This window comes from Rhinichthys klamathensis, unplaced genomic scaffold, assembly GCF_029890125.1.
Source record: "Rhinichthys klamathensis goyatoka isolate OS25496 unplaced genomic scaffold, OSU_Roscu_1.1 h1tg000142l_1, whole genome shotgun sequence".
NCBI lineage: Eukaryota > Metazoa > Chordata > Actinopteri > Cypriniformes > Leuciscidae > Rhinichthys > Rhinichthys klamathensis.
In genome coordinates, this window is record NW_026606677.1 from 493,851 (window position 1) to 512,500 (window position 18,650).

Sequence of the window (18,650 nt, forward strand, 5' to 3'; positions counted from 1 at the left end):
GACATCATCGTGTGAGTGACATCATCAGTGTGAGTGACATCATCAGTGTGAGTGACATCATCAGTGTGAGTGACATCATCAGTGTGAGTGACATCATCATCAGTGTGAGTGACATCATCAGTGTGAGTGACATCATCATCAGTGTGAGTGACATCATCAGTGTTAGTGACATAATCATCAGTGTGAGTGGCATCATCAGTGTTAGTGACATCATCAGTGTGAGTGACATCATCAGTGTGAGTGGCATCATCAGTGTTAGTGACATCATCAGTGTGAGTGACATCATCAGTGTGAGTGGCATCATCAGTGTGAGTCACATCATCAGTGTTAGTGACATAATCATCAGTGTGAGTGACATCATCATCAGTGTGTGAGTGACATCATCAGTGTGTGAGTGACATCATCATCAGTGTTAGTGACATCATCATCAGTGTGAGTGGCATCATCAGTGTTAGTGACATCATCAGTGTGAGTGACATCATCAGTGTTAGTGACATAATCATCAGTGTGAGTGACATCATCATCAGTGTGTGAGTGACATCATCAGTGTGTGAGTGACATCATCATCAGTGTGAGTGACATCATCATCAGTGTGAGTGACATCATCAGTGTTAGTGACATCATCAGTGTTAGTGACATCATCATCAGTGTGTGAGTGACATCATCAGTGTGTGAGTGACATCATCAGTGTTAGTGACATCATCAGTGTGAGTGACATCATCATCAGTGTGAGTGACATCATCAGTGTTAGTGACATAATCATCAGTGTGAGTGGCATCATCAGTGTGAGTGACATCATCAGTGTGAGTGACATCATCAGTGTTAGTGACATAATCATCAGTGTGAGTGACATCATCATCAGTGTGTGAGTGACATCATCAGTGTGTGAGTGACATCATCATCAGTGTTAGTGACATCATCATCAGTGTGAGTGGCATCATCAGTGTGAGTGACATCATCAGTGTTAGTGGCATCATCAGTGTGAGTGACATCATCATCAGTGTGAGTGACATCATCAGTGTGAGTGGCATCATCAGTGTGAGTGACATCATCAGTGTGAGTGACATCATCAGTGTGAGTGACATCATCAGTGTGAGTGACATCATCAGTGTTAGTGACATAATCATCAGTGTGAGTGGCATCATCAGTGTTAGTGACATCATCAGTGTGAGTGACATCATCAGTGTGAGTGACATCATCAGTGTTAGTGGCATCATCAGTGTGAGTGACATCATCATCAGTGTGAGTGACATCATCAGTGTTAGTGACATAATCATCAGTGTGAGTGACATCATCATCAGTGTGTGAGTGACATCATCAGTGTTAGTGACATCATCAGTGTGAGTGACATCATCATCAGTGTGAGTGACGTCATCAGTGTTAGTGACATAATCATCAGTGTGAGTGGCATCATCAGTGTGAGTGACATCATCAGTGTTAGTGACATCATCAGTGTGAGTGACATCATCATCAGTGTGAGTGACATCATCATCAGTGTGAGTGACATCATCATCAGTGTGTGAGTGACATCATCAGTGTGTGAGTGACATCATCATCAGTGTTAGTGACATCATCATCAGTGTGAGTGGCATCATCAGTGTGAGTGGCATCATCAGTGTGAGTGACATCATCAGTGTGAGTGACATCATCAGTGTGAGTGGCATCATCAGTGTGAGTGACATCATCATCAGTGTGAGTGGCATCATCAGTGTGAGTGACATCATCACCTGGTAGGACTCGTCAGTCGGCTTGTTCAGGACGTTCAGGGAAGCGGCGCGCTTCATTCTGTAGAGGAAGCAGACACATCAAATACACACAGCAAAACATACCAACAACTCTTGGTGAGCAGAAGAGACTCAAAACGTAATTATTCCAAACTTTTGAGCGGAAGTGTAAACGCACACACACACACACACACACACGAAAATCATTCATCATTCCATCATCACGAGCCAAGTAATCGAATGCTGCGACTGCTATAATGTGTTTAATTACAAACCAGACGAGAACACGCTGTTGTGTGTGTGTGTGTGTGTTCATACGTGCTGTTGTGTGTGTGTGTGTGTGTTCATATGTGCTGTTGTATGTGTGTGTGTGTGTTCATACGTGCTGTTGTGTGTGTGTGTGTGTGTGTGTTCATACGTGCTGTTGTGTGTGTGTGTGTGTTCATACGTGCTGTTGTATGTGTGTGTGTGTGTTCATACGTGCTGTTGTGTGTGTGTGTTCATACGTGCTGTTGTGTGTGTGTGTGTTCATACGTGCTGTTGTGTGTGTGTAGGGTGTGTGTGTGTTCATACGTGCTGTTGTGTGTGTGTGTGTGTGTGTTCATACGTGCTGTTGTATGTGTGTGTGTGTGTTCATACGTGCTGTTGTGTGTGTGTGTTCATACGTGCTGTTGTGTGTGTGTGTGTGTGTTCATACGTGCTGTTGTGTGTGTGTGTGTGTGTGTGTGTGTTCATACGTGCTGTTGTGTGTGTGTGTTCATACGTGCTGTTGTGTGTGTGTGTGTGTGTTCATACGTGCTGTTGTGTGTGTGTGTGTGTGTGTTCATACGTGCTGTTGTGTGTGTGTGTGTGTGTTCATACGTGCTGTTGTGTGTGTGTGTGTGTGTTCATACGTGCTGTTGTGTGTGTCTGCTGGTCCGCTGCCCTGTAGTTTCTTCACGAGTCTCTCACTGCTCCTGCGCAACACGTCTCTGAGCCGCCCGATGGAGCCGCTGCGCTGGAGCACACCGCTGCCGTCCTACACACACACACACACACACACCCTCATTACACTGCACAACACACACACACCCTCATTACACTGCACAAGACAAACACACACACACACTCATTACACTGCACAACACACACACACCCTCATTACACTGCACAACACACACACACCCTCATTACACTGCACAACACACACACACACACACCCTCATTACACTGCACAACACACACACACCCTCATTACACTGCACAACACACACACACACTCTCATTACACTGCACAACACACACACACTCTCATTACACTGCACAACACACACACACACACACCCTCATTACACTGCACAACACACACACACCCTCATTACACTGCAAAACACACACACACCCTCATTACACTGCACAACACACACACACCCTCATTACACTGCACAACACACACACACCCTCATTACACTGCAAAACACACACACACACCCTCATTACACTGCACAACACACACACACCCTCATTACACTGCACAACACACACACACCCTCATTACACTGCACAACACACACATACCCTCATTACACTGCAAAACACACACACACCCTCATTACACTGCACAACACACACACACACCCTCATTACACTGCACAACACACACACACCCTCATTACACTGCACAACACACACACACACCCTCATTACACTGCACAACACACACACACCCTCATTACACTGCACAACACACACGCACACTCTCATTACACTGCACAACACACACACACACACACCCTCATTACACTGCACAACACACGCACACTCTCATTACACTGCACAACACACACACACACACACCCTCATTACACTGCACAACATACACACACCCTCATTACACTGCACAACACACACACACACACTCTCATTACACTGCACAACACACACACACTCTCATTACACTGCACAACACACACACACACACACACCCTCATTACACTGCACAACACACGCACACTCTCATTACACTGCACAACACACACACACACACACACACCCTCATTACACTGCACAACACACACACACCCTCATTACACTGCACAACACACGCACACTCTCATTACACTGCACAACACACACACACCCTCATTACACTGCACAACACACACACACCCTCATTACACTGCACAACACACACACACTCTCATTACACTGCACAACACACACACACACACTCTCATTACACTGCACAACACACACACACTCTCATTACACTGCACAACACACACACACTCTCATTACACTGCACTGCACAAGACACACACACACACACCCTCATTACACTGCACAAGACACACACACACAACCTCATTACACTGCACAACACACACACACCCTCATTACACTGCACAACACACACACACCCTCATTACACTGCACAACACACACACACCCTCATTACACTGCACAACACACACACACTCTCATTACACTGCACAACACACACACACCCTCATTACACTGCACAACACACACACACCCTCATTACACTGCACAACACACACACACCCTCATTACACTGCACAACACACACACACCCTCATTACACTGCACAACACACACCCTCATTACACTGCACAACACACACCCTCATTACACTGCACAACACACACACACACTCTCATTACACTGCACTGCACAAGACACACACACACACACACCCTCATTACACTGCACAACACACACACACACTCTCATTACACTGCACTGCACAAGACACACAACACACACACACCCTCATTACACTGCACAACACACACACACCCTCATTACACTGCACAACACACACACACACACTCTCATTACACTGCACTGCACAAGACACACACACACACACACACCCTCATTACACTGCACAACACACACACACCCTCATTACACTGCACAACACACGCACACTCTCATTACACTGCACAACACACACACACCCTCATTACACTGCACAACACACACACACACTCTCATTACACTGCACAACACACACACACCCTCATTACACTGCACAACACACACACACACTCTCATTACACTGCACAACACACCCACACCCTCATTACACTGCACAACACACACACACTCTCATTACACTGCACAACACACACACACCCTCATTACACTGCACAACAAACACACCCTCATTACACTGCACAACACACACACCCACCCTCATTACACTGCACAACACACACACACCCTCATTACACTGCACAACACACACACACTCTCATTACACTGCACAACACACGCACACTCTCATTACACTGCACAACACACACACACACACACACACACCCTCATTACACTGCACAACACACACACACACTCTCATTACACTGCACAACACACACACACTCTCATTACACTGCACAACACACACACACCCTCATTACACTGCACAACACACACACACACCCTCATTACACTGCACAACACACACACCCACCCTCATTACACTGCACAACACACACACACACACACCCTCATTACACTGCACAACACACACACACTCTCATTACACTGCACAACACACACACACACTCTCATTACACTGCACAACACACACACACTCTCATTACACTGCACAACACACACACACCCTCATTACACTGCACAACACACACACACACCCTCATTACACTGCACAACACACACACACTCTCATTACACTGCACTGCACAAGACACACACACACACCCTCATTACACTGCACTGCACAACACACACACACTCTCATTACACTGCACTGCACAAGACACACACACACAACCTCATTACACTGCACAACACACACACACCCTCATTACACTGCACAACACACACACACCCTCATTACACTGCACAACACACACCCTCATTACACTGCACAACACACACACACACTCTCATTACACTGCACTGCACAAGACACACACACACACACACACACACACACCCTCATTACACTGCACAACACACACACACCCTCATTACACTGCACAACACACACACACCCTCATTACACTGCACAACACACACACACCCTCATTACACTGCACAACACACACACACCCTCATTACACTGCACAACACACACACTCACACACACACCCTCATTACACTGCACAACACACACACACACTCTCATTACACTGCACTGCACAAGACACACACACACACACACACACCCTCATTACACTGCACAACACACACACACCCTCATTACACTGCACAACACACACACACCCTCATTACACTGCACAACACACACACACTCTCATTACACTGCACTGCACAAGACACACACACACACCCTCATTACACTGCACAACACACACACACACTCTCATTACACTGCACAACACACACACACTCTCATTACACTGCACAACACACACACACCCTCATTACACTGCACAACACACACACACACACTCTCATTACACTGCACTGCACAAGACACACACACACACCCTCATTACACTGCACAACACACACACACACCCTCATTACACTGCACAACACACACACACACACTCTCATTACACTGCACTGCACAAGACACACACACACACACACCCTCATTACACTGCACAACACACACACACTCTCATTACACTGCACTGCACAAGACACACACACACACCCTCATTACACTGCACAACACACACACACTCTCATTACACTGCACTGCACAAGACACACACACACACCCTCATTACACTGCACAAGACACACACACACACACCCTCATTACACTGCACAACACACACACACCCTCATTACACTGCACAACACACACACACCCTCATTACACTGCACAACACACACCCTCATTACACTGCAAAACACACACACACCCTCATTACACTGAACAACACACACACACACACACACCCTCATTACACTGCACAACACACACACACCCTCATTACACTGAACAACACACACACACACTCTCATTACACTGCACTGCACAAGACACACACACCCTCATTACACTGCACAACACACACACACACACACCCTCATTACACTGCACAACACACACACACTCTCATTACACTGCACTGCACAAGACACACACACACACACACCCTCATTACACTGCACAACACACACACACCCTCATTACACTGCACAACACACACACACCCTCATTACACTGCACAACACACACACACCCTCATTACACTGCACAACACACACACACTCTCATTACACTGCACTGCACAAGACACACACACACACACACACCCTCATTACACTGCACAACACACACACACACACACACACCCTCATTACACTGCACAAGACACACACACCCTCATTACACTGCACAACACACACACACACACACCCTCATTACACTGCACAACACACACACACCCTCATTACACTGCACAACACACACACACTCTCATTACACTGCACTGCACAAGACACACACACACACACACCCTCATTACACTGCACAACACACACACACCCTCATTACACTGCACAACACACACACACACTCTCATTACACTGCACAACACACACACACACACACTCTCATTACACTGCACAACACACACACACTCTCATTACACTGCACAACACACACACACACTCTCATTACACTGCACAACACACACACACCCTCATTACACTGCACAACACACACACACACACTCTCATTACACTGCACAGCACAACACACACACACACTCTCATTACACTGCACAAGACACACGCACACAGTCATTACACTGTACAACACACACACACACACACACACCCTCATTACACTGCACAACACACACACACCCTCATTACACTGCACTGCACAAGACACACACACACACACACCCTCATTACACTGCACTGCACTGCACAAGACACACACACACACACACCCTCATTACACTGCACAACACACACACACCCTCATTACACTGCACTGCACAAAACACACACACACACACACACCCTCATTACACTGCACTGCACTGCACAAGACACACACACACACACACCCTCATTACACTGCACTGCACAAGACACACACACACACCCTCATTACACTGCACTGCACAAGACACACACACCCTCATTACACTGCACTGCACAAAACACACACACACACACACCCTCATTACACTGCACAACACACACACACACACACACACCCTCATTACACTGCACAACACACACACACACACACACACACACACCCTCATTACACTAGACTGCACTGCACAAGACACACACACACACACACACCCTCATTACACTACACTGCACTGCACAAGACACACACACACACACACACCCTCATTACACTGCACTGCACAAGACACACACACACACCCTCATTACACTGCACTGCACAAGACACACACACACACACACACCCTCATTACACTGCACTGCACAAAACACACACACACCCTCATTACACTGCACAACACACACACACACACACACACCCTCATTACACTGCACAACACACACACACACACACACACACACCCTCATTACACTAGACTGCACTGCACAAGACACACACACACACACACACCCTCATTACACTGCACTGCACTGCACAACACACACACACACACACACCCTCATTACACTAGACTACACTGCACAAGACACACACACACACACACACACACCCTCATTACACTAGACTGCACTGCACAACACACACACACACACACACACACCCTCATTACACTGCACTGCACAAGACACACACACACACACACACACACACCCTCATTACACTGCACAAGACACACACACACACACACACACACACCCTCATTACACTGCACACACACACACACACACACACACACACACACACACACACACACACCCTCATTACACTAGACTGCACTGCACAAGACACACACACACACACACACCGTCATTACACTGCACTGCACAAGACACACACACACACACACACACACCCTCATTACACTGCACAACACACACACACACACACACACACACACACACACACACCCTCATTACACTAGACTGCACTGCACAAGACACACACACACACACACACCCTCATTACACTGCACTGCACAAGACACACACACACACACACACACACCCTCATTACACTGCACAACACACACACACACACACACACACACACACACACCCTCATTACACTAGACTGCACTGCACAAGACACACACACACACACACACCCTCATTACACTGCACTGCACAAGACACACACACACACCCTCATTACACTGCAATTCAAAAGGAAAAACATGATTATTTTCTTCACTGGCAGATAATTGTTCTTGTTTTAAACACAAACTCACTTCATTTTTAGACACTTGTCAGTAAACAAGACTTAATATCTTCAGTAATTCTGCTTCTTCTCCAGTAAATGTCTGGATGTGAGAGTGTTTAGATGTTTGAGCTGGAGAACGAGACAGAAACACTGAGGAGGAGGAAGATGGGACGCACCGATATTAACATTTTGGCCGATAATCTTTATATTTGAAAGCCGATAATCTTTATATTTGAAAGCCGATAATCTTTATATTTGAAAGCCGATAATCTTTATATTTGAAAGCCGATAATCTTTATATTTGAAAGCGATAATCTTTATATTTGAAAGCCGATAAACCCGAATCCAAATTTTTATATGATTTTTGAGAGCCTGATTACAAACACACAAGTCTCACCATTAACAGCCCCGTCCCACACACACATTTATGATGTTCTCATGATAGTGTTATGAAGCCGATATGACAGACTTGTTGCTCTGAACTGTATTTTACTTTTTAAAGTGATTCCAATCATATTTTAATCAATTCAAAACCATCATGATGAACAGTGCCTCAGCTGAAGGAAATAATAATACATCATTTATCTGCTTTAATATATCGGACAAATGTTCTTATCGGCCCGATAATGATAACATTAAAACTGAACATGTATCGGCCGATATATCGTGCATCACTATGAAGAAGATCGTTGTGTGTGTGTGTGTGTGTGTTACAGCTTTAATCAGGACTGATTCTTGTATACTAGAAAACACATGAACTCTTTATATGCAAATAACACCAAGAAAACAGCCGTGAAACTCAGATGTACATTATTAAACGTTCATTATTTATTAAATAACATTCAAAACACTTGATCTCAATATAAAAACAGATCAAATTTTTAAACATACACCGATATAGAATCATAAGAAAGTTCAGAAATTAAACCTTTAGTAAAGATATCAACAAACATCACAATGCAGGAGTAATACGTTCATATATTATTATCAGATCTACTCACTAAAAGCGAACGCTCTGAAGAACAGACACAGAAGAGCCGGAACAACCAATGAATGAGCAGCTTTCCACGACACACACACACACACATTGTACTGCATCATCATCGTGTGTGAGTGTGTGTGTCTGTGTGTGCGTCTGTAGTGTGTGTGTGAGTGTGTGCGTCTGTAGTGTGTGTGTGCGTGTGTGTGTGTGAGAGTGAGTGCGTCTGTGTGTGCGTCTGTAGTGTGTGTGTGTGTCTGTAGTGTGTGTGTGTGAGTGTGTGCGTCTGTAGAGTGTGTGTGTGTGCGTGTGAGAGTGAGTGCGTCTGTGTGCGTGTGTGTGTGTGTGTGAGAGTGAGTGTGTGTGTGTGAGAGTGAGTGTGTGTGCGTGTGTGTGTGTGTGTGAGAGTGAGTGTGTGTGTGTGAGAGTGAGTGTGTGTGCGTGTGTGTGTGTGTGAGAGTGAGTGCGTCTGTGTGCGTGTGTGTGTGTGTGAGAGTGAGTGCGTCTGTGTGTGCGTCTGTAGTGTGTGTGTGTGTCTGTAGTGTGTGTGTGTGAGTGTGTGCGTCTGTAGAGTGTGTGTGCGTGTGTGTGTGTGTGTGTGAGAGTGAGTGCGTCTGTGTGCGTGTGTGTGTGTGTGTGTGTGTGAGAGTGAGTGCGTCTGTGTGTGTGTGTGTGTGTGTGTGGAATAGGGCTGTGCAACAATTGTTCGCGATTAATCGCATCCAAAATAAAGTTTGTGTTTACATAATATATGTGTGTGTACTGTGTATAATTATTATATATATATATAAATACACACACATGCATGTATAGTACAGTCAAACCAACATTATTCAGACATCTTCAACATTTCTCACATTATCAGTTTATTCACTAGTTTAGAAAATGGAGATAAATATGAGCCGAACTCAGTTCTCAGATCAGTGGATATTTGACTGGTTTTGTCCGTCCTTCTGTTAGACTCTCACACATGAATTATGTTGAATATCTGTCAGCTGGTAAATTTAACTACACAATTAGATAATACCAGTTTAGCTCAACCAGTGACCAAGCAATGCTTCATGTTGTTCAGTGTGTGTGTAAAAAGAGCATTAGCAATTACAGAAAACACACTTCAGCAGAACATCATCAGCTCAAAGTGGAGGAATCATTTCTGCTCCCACATCTTTATTAATGTCACTGGTAGTCACTGTGTGAAGAGTTATTGTGTATAATATGTCTCAGTTTCCTTTATTTTGCTCTCCTCACTTACAGAAATACACTATAGTGTCCTGATCACACTAGTGAAACATATCAAAAATGATATCTGATGTCTGAATAATGTTTGGTTTGACTATTATGAATATTATATATAAATAACACATTTTTCTTAAATATATACATCCATGTGTGTGTGTTTATATATACAAAATAATTATACACAGTACACACACACATATATAATGTAAACACAAACTTTATGTTGGATGAGATTAATCGCTGCACAGCCCTGCCTCTGAATGATGATCAATCCTCGTTAGTGTACGTGTGTGTGTGTGTGTGTGTGTGTGTGTGTGTGTGTGTGTGTGTGTGTGTGTGTGTGTGTGTGTGTGTGTGTGTGTGTGTGTGTGTGTGTGTGTGTCCTCGAACACACTCAAACACGACTCGATCGCTCAGTCGACGAGGATCATGTTTGACATCTCTGAAGACTTCCCTTTGCTATTGTGTGTCACGGCCGCTACAAACACACACACAACATCCACGAGCATTTCTCATTAGTGTAATTAGATATAATATACATGATTGACAGAACCAGAATATGGCGTCACACCCCACGGCAAGCGCTAATACTGTAAACGTGACTTTGACACTGAAGCACGGAGACTGTGCGGTGAAACACACACTGCTCGTCGTGTTGTTCAGCCTTGGGTGTGTGTGTCACACACTCGTCCTCAAGCGACATCACAACATCCTTTATCACATCATACAAGAAAGTATCAAGAGCAAGTTTCCAGGTTTCTGTGAAACATCAGAAGCTGTTCAGAAGCACAGACGGCCAACCAGCGAAACCAGCAGAGTGACATCATCATCATCATCAGAGACGAAGAGACGAGGACGATCACGCCACGAGACAGAAGAGGAGAAGAGCAGAATCAGGAGAGACGGAGGAATAAAGAGCCGCGACAGCAGAGGATGATGATGCGAACACATCACACACATCACTTCCTGTGTGAGGAGGAAGAGGTGAAGGAAACTCTGGACGGCCTTATGCCTGAGAGAGAGAGAGAGAGAGAGAGAGAGAGAGAGAGAGAGAGAGAGAGAGAGAGAGACAGAGAGAGAGAGAGAGAGAGAGAGAGAGAGAGAGAGAGAGAGAGAGAGAGAGAGAGAGAGAGAGAGAGAGAGAGAGAGAGAGAGAGAGAGAGAGACAGAGAGAGAGAGAGAGAGAGAGAGAGAGAGAGAGACAGAGAGAGAGAGAGAGAGAGAGAGAGAGAGAGAGAGAGAGAGAGAGAGAGAGAGGAGAGAGAGAGAGAGAGAGAGAGAGAGAGAGAGAGAGAGAGAGAGATGGCAAACAATTAAGAGCTCAATTCGAACAAACGTGTGGCCTGCCTGTGTGTGTGTGCCTGTGTGTGTGTGTGTGTGTCTGTGTGTGTGTGAGTGTGTGTGTGTCTGTGTGTGTGTGAGTGTGTGTGTGTGTGTGAGTGTGTGTGTGTCTGTGTGAATGAGTGTGTGTGTCTGTGTGTGTGTGTGTGTGTGTGAGTGTGTGTGTGTCTGTGTGTGTGTGTGAGTGTGTGTGTGTCTGTGTGTGTGTGAGTGTGAGTGTGTGTGTCTGTGTGTGTGTGAGTGTGTGTGTGTCTGTGTGAATGAGTGTGTGTGTCTGTGTGTGTGTCTGTGTGTGTGTGTCTGTGTGTGTGTGTGAAGTGTGTGTGTGTCTGTGTGTGTCTGTGTGAGTGTGTGTGCCTGTGTGTGAGAGTGTGTGTGTGTCTGTGTGTGTGTGTGTGTGTCTGTGTGTGTGTGTGTGTGTGAGTGTGTGTGTGTCTGTGTGTGTGTGTGAGTGTGAGTGTGTGTGTGAAGTGTTTATATTTACACTGGCACTCAAAAGTCTGAAACGATTATGATTTTTAAATGTTTCTGAGAGACTCTGCTCATCAAAGCTGCATTTATTTGATCAAATACAGTAAAAACAGTGAAATATTATTAACATGATACACTGCCACTCAGTGTCGGGTGAGTTAGACTAACACTTTTATTCATGAAGGACACATTAAACTGATCACAAGTGACAGTAAAGACATTTATAATGTTACAAAAGATTCTGTTTAAAATAAATCTGTTCTTTAGAACTTTATATTCATCAAAGAATCCTGAAAAATAAAACGTATCAGTTTCCACATAAATATGAAGCTGTTTTCAACACTGATAATCATAAATGTGTCTTGATCATCAGATCATCATATTAGAGTGATTTCTGGAGGATCATGTGACACTGAAGACTGGAGTAATGATGCTGAAAATACAGCTTTGATCACAGGAATAAATTACACTTTACTATATATCAGTGGCGTAGGTTTGATTTTAGAATTGGTGGGGACGGGGACATCAATATATAACTATATTTTAAGTTTTGATCGAAATTATTGCTAGGGATATATCAGTGTCACTGGATATTGGTAGGGACACGTCCCTAGCGTCCCTACTAAATTCTACGCCCCTGCTGTATATTCACACAGAGAACAGCTGATTTACACTGGAGTAATATCACACTGTTTTACTGTATTTGTGATCAATGAGCAGAAACTCTTTCAGAAACAATAAAACATTGTTGATTTAAAGGTCTAAAGCTGATGTCGAGAGTCTCTGGGTGTGATGAAGGGCCGGAGAAGCGAAGAGCACAATCCCACAATCCACTGTGTCGGGAACACTGATCACGGCTGCGTTTCCCAGAAGCCTCGTGAGTAGAGCCGAAACCGCTAGCTAGCGACTAGCGACGCTGTTGGGAAAGGCGGCCCCTGATTGGCTGATTGGTTGTCATGGCAACAACTGCGATGACGTGGCAGGTTAGTAACAGGAAGTGATGTTGAGCGCACAGACTCATGCAGGTCTCATGCACACACACACACACACACGCCGAGCGTCACGTCAACACTAATGAGTGTGTGAGATCGTCATGAGACACAAACAATCTGAGAATGCAAGAATGATTTATTCTGGGTATGAATGTCATCTTCACATCCACAGTCTCACGCGCACGGCCTGAGGAATCACACAGAAACACACACCGTCACAACACACACACACACACACACACACACACACACACACCTGATGCGTTTCAGCTCAAATATCTAACAATCCAGAAACAAAAGACACAACAGTCAGGCTAGCTCAGTGTGTGTGTGTGTGTGTTAGACAGAGCTCAGTGTGTGTGTGTGTGTGTGTGTTAGACATAGCTCAGTGTGTGTGTTAGACATTGCTCAGTGTGTGTGTGTGCTAGACAGAGCTCAGTGTGTGTGTGTGTGTTAGACAGAGCTCAGTGTGTGTGTGTGTTAGACATAGCTCAGTGTGTGTGTTAGACATTGCTCAGTGTGTGTGTGTGTTAGACAGAGCTCAGTGTGTGTGTGTGTTAGACAGAGCTCAGTGTGTGTGTGTGTTAGACATAGCTCAGTGTGTGTGTGTAGACATAGCTCAGTGTGTGTGTGTGCTAGACATAGCTCAGTGTGTGTGTGTGCTAGACATAGCTCAGTGTGTGTGTGTGTTAGACATAGCTCAGTGTGTGTGTGTTAGACATTGCTCAGTGTTGTGTGTGTGTTAGACATAGCTCAGTGTGTGTGTTGTGCTAGACATAGCTCAGTGTGTGTGTGTGTTAGACATAGCTCAGTGTGTGTGTGTGTGTTAGACATAGCTCAGTGTGTGTGTGTGCTAGACATAGCTCAGTGTGTGTGTGTGTTAGACATTGTTCAGTGTGTGTGTGTGTTAGACATAGCTCAGTGTGTGTGTGTGCTAGACATAGCTCAGTGTGTGTGTGTGCTAGACATAGCTCAGTGTGTGTGTGTGTTAGACATAGCTCAGTGTGTGTGTGTGTTAGACATTGCTCAGTGTGTGTGTGTGTGTTAGACATAGCTCAGTGTGTGTGTGTGCTAGACATAGCTCAGTGTGTGTGTGTGTTAGACATAGCTCAGTGTGTGTGTGTTAGACATTGCTCAGTGTGTGTGTGTGCTAGACATAGCTCAGTGTGTGTGTGTGTTAGACATAGCTCAGTGTGTGTGTGTGTTAGACATTGCTCAGTGTGTGTGTGTGTTAGACATAGCTCAGTGTGTGTGTGTGCTAGACATAGCTCAGTGTGTGTGTGTGTTAGACATAGCTCAGTGTGTGTGTGTGTTAGACAGAGCTCAGTGTGTGTGTGTGTGTGTGTTAGACATAGCTCAGTGTGTGTGTTAGACATTGCTCAGTGTGTGTGTGTGTTAGACATAGCTCAGTGTGTGTGTGTGTTAGACATAGCTCAGTGTGTGTGTGTGTTAGACATAGCTCAGTGTGTGTGTGTGCTAGACATAGCTCAGTGTGTGTGTGTGCTAGACATAGCTCAGTGTGTGTGTGTGTTAGACATAGCTCAGTGTGTGTGTGTGCTAGACATAGCTCAGTGTGTGTGTGTGTTAGACATAGCTCAGTGTGTGTGTGTGCTAGACATAGCTCAGTGTGTGTGTGTGTTAGACATAGCTCAGTGTGTGTGTGTGCTAGACATAGCTCAGTGTGTGTGTGTGTTAGACAGAGCTCAGTGTGTGTGTGTGTGTGTGTTAGACATAGCTCAGTGTGTGTGTGTGTTAGACATAGCTCAGTGTGTGTGTGTGCTAGACATAGCTCAGTGTGTGTGTGTGTTAGACAGAGCTCAGTGTGTGTGTGTGTGTGTGTTAGACATAGCTCAGTGTGTGTGTGTGTTAGACATAGCTCAGTGTGTGTGTGTGCTAGACATAGCTCAGTGTGTGTGTGTGTTAGACAGAGCTCAGTGTGTGTGTGTGTGTGTGTTAGACATAGCTCAGTGTGTGTGTGTGTTAGACATAGCTCAGTGTGTGTGTGTGCTAGACATAGCTCAGTGTGTGTGTGTGTGTTAGACATAGCTCAGTGTGTGTGTGTGCTAGACATAGCTCAGTGTGTGTGTGTGTTAGACATAGCTCAGTGTGTGTGTGTGTTAGACATAGCTCAGTGTGTGTGTGTGTGTTAGACATAGCTCAGTGTGTGTGTGTGTGTTAGACATAGCTCAGTGTGTGTGTGTGTGTTAGACATAGCTCAGTGTGTGTGTGTGTGTGTTAGACAGAGCTCAGTGTGTGTGTGTGTGTGTGTGTTAGACATAGCTCAGTGTGTGTGTGTTAGACATAGCTCAGTGTGTGTGTGTGTGTTAGACATAGCTCAGTGTGTGTGTGTGTTAGACATAGCTCAGTGTGTGTGTGTGTTAGACATAGCTCAGTGTGTGTGTGAGACTCTTCCGCATGTTCCAGCTTGTGTTAAACACACACACACTCAGAGCGAGTCACGGCGAGTCCGCGTTTGAGAGCTTTAGTGGCGTGTTCACAGCTTCATGTCAGTATGATTATGATTATTATATCATTCCACACACTAGCTGGTGTTAATGACCGAACGCATGAGGCTTCACATGCAGGATATGACATCAGACAGCACATCATGTGACTGAACCGCACGAGGACACGAGCAGGTCACATGTCATCCCGAAGTCACAACAATAACACAGAGCTTGCTGACCTCGGGTCATGTGACCTGGCCGTGTTCTGGTGAGGATGTGTGTGTTTCAGAGATGCTCACACACACGTTCATACACAAACACAAGCATGTTAAATCAGCACAAACATGCCAGGACACACAATCAGCTCCTAGACCCTGAGAAGAGCAGTCGCTCGGCAGGATCACACACACGCGGGAGATCCTCTTCCTCCTCCTCCTCTTCCTCAGTGTCTCGCTGACATCTAAACATCAGGAGTCATTACTGGAGAAGAGCAACGACTGAACATATTAAGTCTTGTTTAATGAGAAATGCATCAAAAAGAAATGCATCAAAATTAAATGTTTAAAGTCCCCCTGTGGTGAAACTCCAGCGTTTAATGTTGTTTATGTGTCTATGTGGTGTTTAATCTGCTTTAAGACACACGTGTGTAAGTTCATAAGTCGACAGCATTGCTGAGTATTTCCTCCTTAAAACTGCAGTGAACCAAAGACAGTCTCAAAAACACGGTTTGAAATCGCTGGTGTTTCTGACGTCACAAACGACCTTGTAACCAATCAGATCAACGTGTGATCATCAACCAGTGGATCTCTGAGCTGAGGGAGTGAGTGGAGGCGGGGCTCATCTGCATATTCGTAGAACCGCGCATTCTAAATGAGGCGAGGGTGTCGGGTTACATTCAAGATATTTTAAGGCATGAAGACTTATTTTTCAAGGAAAAATGTTTAAATATGTAATTTTGGTGATCAGAGGTGAGTTTGACCAAGCGGCACCTTCCCCTCTCTCTCTCTCTCTCTCTCTCTCTCTCTCTCTCTCTCTCTCAACACTGAGTGAGTTAAACTGCAGTTCCTCCACTGGCCACTAGAGGCCGGCTGCAGAAGAGACTCAGTCCCATAGACCCGCATGTTAAAATGCCCAACTTTACAGCAGAAATAAACATGATCACAGTCTGGTGCAAAAAGTGGTTTGGTCTATATCGCTAATGTTGCTCTTCATGACGACTGTGAGGGGGTGAATGTTTTTATAACTCATCCGTTTAAATTATATTAAGCCTTAAAGTTGTGCATAATTAAGGGCGTGGCCACTTGAGTGACAGGTGGATTGCCGCTGATGTCACTGCTAGCCGTTTGTCTGCTGTGTGTTAGCGTCACGTGACCTCAGCTAATCCGCCTCCCTGCACATTCGTTTATCCGGGAGTGACGCGCAAACAAGATGGCGACGGCCGGCTCCGCCCACTGTGGGCTTCAAAAACGCTCTTCAGAAACACTACGGGTGACATCACACACACTGCGCACATATTCTTTTACAGTCTATGGTTATAAGGGTAAAATGATTGACTACGGGGGGACTTTAAAATAAGAACAAATATATATCAACGGAGTCAGAAAAAGACTCTTAATTCAAAGGGAAACTGTGAAGTTTATTTCTCCGTTGGCAGAGATTTGTTCTTGTTTGAAGCACAAACTCCCTTCATTTTAATGCCAGACTTGATATCTTCAGTCGTGTTCAGTGGAAATGCCTCTTGATTTAAGGATGTTTGTGACTGGAGGAGGAAGCTGATGCTCTGCTGATGTCATCGCCCTGCCGAGCGCTGCGCTGTGATTGGTTGGTTGGTGGATGTGTACTCACCCCGCTCCACTCCACTGCCATACTCACTTCATCGCCCGCCTCGGAGCCGCTCTCGTACTTCACACTGGACACACTCTCTCTGCGGCGCTCGCCCTCCTTCAGGAGCTCCGACACACGCGTCTGATGGACCGGGTCCAGGCCCTGACACACACACACACACGATCAACATCAGAACACACACACACGATCAACATCAGAACACACACACACACACGCAGTGCAGTGTAATGAGTGTGTGTGTGTGTGTGTGTGAGAGAGAGAGAGAGAGTGTGTGTGTGTGTGTGT

The 18,650-nt window shown here is 45.3% G+C and overlaps 1 protein-coding gene across 5 annotated transcripts in view; it reads right to left on the bottom strand.

Moving 5' to 3' along the window:
• The window catches only part of klc1b (kinesin light chain 1b), a 46,353-nt gene that overhangs the window by 563 nt on the left and 27,140 nt on the right, over positions 1–18,650 (bottom strand). For 2 of the 5 annotated variants that reach the window (XM_056257727.1, XM_056257729.1), the window contains exons 13-15: positions 18,366–18,506; positions 2,618–2,742; positions 1,728–1,785 (exon numbers count right to left, since the gene is read on the bottom strand). In XM_056257727.1, coding sequence (XP_056113702.1) covers positions 1,728–1,785; positions 2,618–2,742; positions 18,366–18,506 — 324 coding nt within the window. Of the gene's footprint in view, positions 1–1,727; positions 1,786–2,617; positions 2,743–12,211; positions 12,282–18,365; positions 18,507–18,650 lie in introns of those variants that run through there. The other 3 variants (XM_056257728.1, XM_056257731.1, XM_056257730.1) reach the window with 3 other exon arrangements.